This window comes from Acyrthosiphon pisum, chromosome X, assembly GCF_005508785.2.
Source record: "Acyrthosiphon pisum isolate AL4f chromosome X, pea_aphid_22Mar2018_4r6ur, whole genome shotgun sequence".
Lineage (NCBI taxonomy): Eukaryota > Metazoa > Arthropoda > Insecta > Hemiptera > Aphididae > Acyrthosiphon > Acyrthosiphon pisum.
Window position 1 is genome coordinate 12,937,602 of NC_042493.1, and position 6,373 is coordinate 12,943,974.

Below are 6,373 nucleotides of genomic sequence, written 5' to 3' on the forward strand. Positions count from 1 at the left end.
TGATAACTCAATGACTGATATATTGATTAGGAGCATGGCTTAAGATAAACAGGTTACGAAACGCAGCTGTGATTATTGAGGCTCTAGTGTGTCAATCCTCGGATACTAGCGAGAATGATACCTAGCGCTCCACGCGGTACTAATTAGCTTTATTTATATTTTTCCACGATACTTTTTGAATTTTGCCATGTATTTTAGTTTTAAGTTTTTAACTTACCCCGTAAACACTAAACAACACAATATTTTAAGATTTTTATGAGATTTTTTTTTTCATAAATAAACAATTATAATACATAAATATAACACGGATAAATGATAATATAAAACATTTATTAACCTAACTGGATACAAGTTTTGAAAGTTTCTTTTTGGCTCTATTAATTTTATTTAATTTTTGATTTTCAATGTATGTAAATTGCCTCATACGCATTGTTATATATATGGTGAAGATATCTGTAATCATTTCATATTTATGAATAGAACATGAAAATGTCAAGCTTGTCACATGAAGAAAAAATTCATTGTAAGTATTTTCAAAGACATCACCAGCACTTGCATGTTTACAAAAGCAAGTTTCCAATACTTTTAATATTTTATATAAGTTACCACTAGGATGAGTTAAAAATCCTTTGCTTTTTAAATTTACCAACTCTGATTCCATACCTAAGTTACCATCATTCTTTAAATTTTTTATACATACTTCACACTTGGATTTTTTGCACAGTCGTCTAGCTAAATACCTACAGATTTAATTAAAAACTTATTAGACATTTATGTAGGAAATAATATTAAATCATCTTTACCCTCCTAAATAGTAAACCACACATTCAAAAACTGAACTTTTTGTATAATCGTGCTCTAAAAATATGTCTTCACAGTCCCAGTTCTTATCTTCAATTATCAGGTCTAATTTACTCTTCATGTTTTTAATTTTTTCTTCACGCAATGATTCATTTGAAATAAGATTTTTAAAGTCGCAAATATCAAGTACCGGTTTTTGAACTGTAAAGTATGTAAGTAAATATATAAAGTACTTATTATAGATCATATATACCCATTTAAATGATTTACCTTCATCAATTGTACAGTTACCACTTTTAGGTGGTTTTATTAGAGAAGATACAGTCAACATTCTGTATAATTGTAAGAATGTTGGTGTAGACGGGTGGTCGTTAGGACCAGAAACTTGACGTATTATACCAAAAAATTTCTTTAAATAATATATGTTAGTAAGTGTAAGATGGTCAATCTTTAAAATTAAATATTTCATACTTCCAGTTTATCCTGATTCATTTTAGCAGTTAATACAAATGAAAAATTACAACTGTCCAACAGATATTTTGAAAGTTCAATGCTAGATTTAATTGTTACTCTCAATCCATCAGCTGTTTGCTGAGTTAAAAATTCATTTGAAGATATGAGTCCATCTATAACTTTTGACTCCCAAGAATCTAACCATTTCATTGCATTTTCAAGAATCTAAGTACATTATTTGAAAAATGAGCATGAATTAATTAATAAAATATTAAGTAAAAATATTCCCACAAAGTTTTTCTAATAGTACACAGTATATAAAAATGTTACTTTAACATTACTCTATTTTTATATTATTATAGTTTTGAACAATAAACCACAAAAGCATCATGCAACATAAAGATTTGAACATAAAACACAGTACAGCTATATCTAATGTCAAGTACCAACAAACATAAATATTTGTTAAACATAAAGAAAAACCTCAAAATCATAAGAATTTTTTCTGATTCCTTCTGCAGGAAATTTACGATTTAACGCATCAAATAAATTATTTATAAACAAAGTAAATTGTTCTGTTTCTTCAGAATGTATAAGATTTTTTTCATTTCTATTTCTATAAAATTGTATACCTACAGCCATTGAATTACTGAAAAGCTAACATAAGTATTAAAATTAGTTGATAATTTTTAATAGCATTATTATTTAAAACATTTTTAAATTAGATATCAGATTTACCTGAGTTGCAAACTTAACTTTTATTTTTGACAAATTAGTTAAATATATATGATTCCTAGTAATTTTTGGACATACTTTCCCTAGTTTATTTTCATCAAGCCTGTACACTTCAGAAAAATGTTCCCATTTTACAAATGGTTTGGAAGGATCCAACTAAATTTATAACACATAATGTAAGTATATAAAAAACCTTTTTATGTATTTATATTACCTTTAAACATTTTTTTTCGTATAAGCGATTACGTATCGTCTTAATGAGATGAGGTGCGTCACTAAAAACAAAAACTTTTCTAGTTTCATCAAATGGATTACAAAAACTATTATTTGTATTCCCTATCTTTCCTGAAATGCCTGAGTTATTCCACATGGTCCTATTTGTACTGGCCCCATCAGTAGTTAGTCCCAAAACCTGTGCTCCTGCATTCTCTAATAACATTATTGCTTTCACTACTAATTTGGTCAAATCCATTCCTTAAAATTGTTTAAATATTTGGATATTAAATTTGCATTTTTCTTATCAATTATAATTTATATACCTTTTACAGGACCTTTGGAGGCAAAAACTGCAATAGGTTGTGTAAAACTATCTGCAAGACTAGACCACATAAAGACCAAACCATGATCTGCTTTTTCAGTGTCTCTACTTGGAAGTTCTCCACCAAAATCTTCCAATCCTGAATAACTTAAAGTACGGCTGTTGACTGATATACTTGATCTCAAATATACCTCATCTAATAGTAAAATGCCTTTTTTTTGATAGTCACTTTTACTTAACATTTTTTTTTTTCAGAAGTTTAAAGAAATTAAGGTCAAATCCACATTCATTATTAATTGCCAAAAGATATTTTCTAACAGTTTTTACACAGGGAAGTGGAAGTATGTTTTGGTTTCTCAGAAATCTATATCCACTTGGGCTTCTGAAAATTATTAATTTGTATGATTCATATTTATTCATATTATTATATTTTGTAATAACTTACCTAATCTGTAAAATTAAGCATAATAGAATCCAGTTATCGCTATACCTTCTCTGATTCTTACATTTAACTTTAGCAGCATTAAAAATTGCATTGACTAAATTAGATTGACAGTCAGATAAATTAGATTTCTGAATTATTTCATTTAATGTGGTTGATGAGACTTGGGATATTTTAGTTTTGATATTATTCAACTGCAATTTCAAATTTTTAATTGTTTTATGCGCTCTCGAAAACTTTTGGCTTACAATTTTTTTGGATTTAAGAATTTTTTTGAATTTGCTTTTTTTGCTCGGTGTTAAAGGTACTCTTAAAGACTTTCCAGCTGACAATATTTTGAATTTTTTATTTATGGTGTATTTTAATCTATTACACCATACACATAATTGACTATTTAACAGAATGCAATTAGAAATGTTATTATTTTAAAATTAATTTATTAAGGAAAATTTAAAATATTTCAGAATTTAATACCTGGCTCCATCTTCTATAATATTTAAGCAATTTGCATGTCTCCAGTGACCATTAAATTCTATAAATTGAGAACCAAAAGAAGTTTTTACATTTTTGTCAGTTTTTACACCTCGACAAACATTAACTTTTGCAAGTATATTTAGCATGTATTCAACATTCAATGTTTCATCATAATTATTTATTCCAACCTGTGATAACTTAATTTGTTTCTCATTAAGGTAAAGTGTTGGCTCTGAATCTATAAATATATTTTTATGGTAAAGTTAAGTTAGTATCAGAAGTACACATATTTTTTTTTTTAACTGACAAATTATTATCCACAATACTAGTCATTATGACAAACATTTAGATGTAGATGTAACTATTGTTAACTTATTTTAATACCTTTTAATATAACTAATCGTTTTTCCACAATTCTTTTATTGTATATTTGAAATGGACTGAGAGTAAAATAAGTTTTTGCTATAACAGATCCATTATTAGTAGTAACATCACAGAACCAATTCATGGGTAGTGAAATTGAACTTTCATCATTTATCAATATATTATCTTGAATTACTACCTCAGATATTGATTCAATTACACTGTCAGATAACTGGGCATTTAAAATAAATTTATTTTTAATTTACTTTTGTTATTGTTATTAAAATTATAATTTATTCAAACCTCAATACGTGCTCGTTTGGCAAGTGGTGGTTCAAACTCATCATTTAGATTAACTTTAAAATAATTATGTTCGTTAAGCATTGTCATTGTTTTATTCACCTAATAATATTTTAAATTTGTAAAAATAAAATATTTGAAGATATATAATATATTTATATATCTATACTATTTCCTAAACTAATCTGGTTTATGTCATTTACTTCATCACTTAAATTATTAATTGGTATAACTCCGGATTTTAATCGTGGCTTTCTTAAACAAATCTAAAAAAATGTACCTATTATCTATTCATTTTTAATTATATGTATAATGTATATATATAATAATAATATATAATATAATATATATTCATATATTTATTTATTATAAAAATATAATTTCACATTAATTCTAATTGTATTAGGTAATCATATATGATTTCAATAGACATACCGAGATTGGCTACTACCATTACCAGACTCCCATGTTGATGTAATATCACTAGGTTTAAAGTGGTTTGCACAAACTCTTGAATTCCTGTTTAAAGGACACCCAATAATATTTTCCCAAACATTCATCATGTTTTCAGAAACACCAAATTTAGATGCAGCACTTTTACTACAGCCAGGAACACAACACTTGTTGGAAACCATATTGGAATAAAGAAAAATATAGTACAAAATAAGTGTACAAAGTAAACTACTAAAAAGGCAAAAAGTAAAACGATGAAAAATGGAAATTGTTGCAACATTACATAAGCAAATTATTGAGGATTGTATTGTATTGTAATCTTTAATCCAAATCCCAAATATCATAACAAATAATATACCTATAATATGTCATGCCAAATATCCATCAATAAAAATTCGCGGGTAAATGTTTAAAGATAACATTGATAATAAATAATATTGTTTTTGGCCGCAAGAACGCTAGCTGCTATTCTCGCACAAACCATCAGCTGTTTATATTCGAGAATCTTTGGGCATCATTTCTGTTGTGTAGTTTTAATGGGTGGTTTCGTAACCTGTTTATCTTAAGCCATGCCCCGCACCGACCAAAGGCACATCTTGTAGAAGGCCCCCTGGACTGTGAGAACCAACGACGTAGTCCGCCAGGGATCTGGTAAGAGAGGGGATAGGACTATATATCACTGAAAAAAATAACACTGTAACATTGATAAAAATCATAGGTGATTCAACAAAATAGTGGTTAGTATACTTCCAACAATATAATTGTCAAAATGAAACCAACAAAATTGTTAATGAATATATAACAATAATATTGTAGAATCCCAGTTATAAAATTATAAAATTATATGTTGACTTTATCAAATAACAAACTATTGTATTATCAAATTGACAATAAAACTATTAAAATGATATATTTGTAGTTAACTCAATAACTACTTATTTGTGAAAATACACAATTTATTTGTCAAGTTTAAACTCAAATTTATAAGTTGATAAATAGCTTTATTAACATAAAAAGTATAGTTTGTTAAGTAAATAAATTTATTTTTTAATTTATAAAACCATATATTGACACAATAACTATTTATTTCTCAATTAAAAAAATTAGATTGTCAAATTAATAAACAAATGTTTTGAATTGACATGTTTATTTTTTTGGTATGGTTATTTTTTATGTTTATAAAAAAAACATTACAGGTAAGTCACCTCTTATATATATTATTTAGTCATGAAGCCTTCCACCCATACCAGCGGCCATACCTAAATTACAATTAATCCTTGCATATTTTTCAAGTATTTCATTCAAATAATCAATTAAAATACAATTGAACAAAACTAAACTTAATTAAATTCATGAATATCATGAAAAAATATGTTATTCCCATTTTTTTTTTTTGTGATGTTAAAAGGTTAGATTAGGTATAGAGGATAAACCAATGATAAATATAATTAACTTATATTGTGACAACTTTATATTTTCTAATAACAATAGTCATAATAGTAATCATAAAAAGAAATATTGTTCTGTTTCACAAACTCCAACCTGGATTAGTTATAATGAAGAATACAAAGTTAAAAAAAAAAATGTTTAAAATTATACAAAGAAAACTTGTAAAATGTATTGTTATAATTATATCATAATAGATATAGAAAAAATGTTGATGCAGAATACTATTTAAAATATACAGTTTTTAATTGCTAACTAAACTAATTAATTAACTCACATATTAATTTAGAAACTTGAGGGAACACAGTATCATAAGGGGTTTCCAACTTATACAACATTTTTTGCAAAAAATGCCATACCATAGTACA

General features: G+C 26.3%; 1 protein-coding gene across 1 annotated transcript in view; it reads right to left on the bottom strand.

Moving 5' to 3' along the window:
• Positions 1-337: 337 nt before the first annotated feature.
• The window catches only part of LOC107884563, a 6,996-nt gene continuing 960 nt past the window's right edge, over positions 338-6,373 (bottom strand). The window contains exons 2-13 of the mRNA XM_016806966.1: positions 4,542-4,726; positions 4,310-4,361; positions 4,110-4,208; positions 3,828-4,038; positions 3,444-3,681; positions 2,529-2,761; positions 2,279-2,463; positions 1,993-2,145; positions 1,273-1,479; positions 1,072-1,210; positions 804-1,002; positions 338-740 (exon numbers count right to left, since the gene is read on the bottom strand). Of these exons, the coding sequence (XP_016662455.1) occupies positions 338-740; positions 804-1,002; positions 1,072-1,210; positions 1,273-1,479; positions 1,993-2,145; positions 2,279-2,463; positions 2,529-2,761; positions 3,444-3,681; positions 3,828-4,038; positions 4,110-4,208; positions 4,310-4,361; positions 4,542-4,726 (2,304 nt within the window). The remainder of the gene's footprint in view (positions 741-803; positions 1,003-1,071; positions 1,211-1,272; positions 1,480-1,992; positions 2,146-2,278; positions 2,464-2,528; positions 2,762-3,443; positions 3,682-3,827; positions 4,039-4,109; positions 4,209-4,309; positions 4,362-4,541; positions 4,727-6,373) is intronic.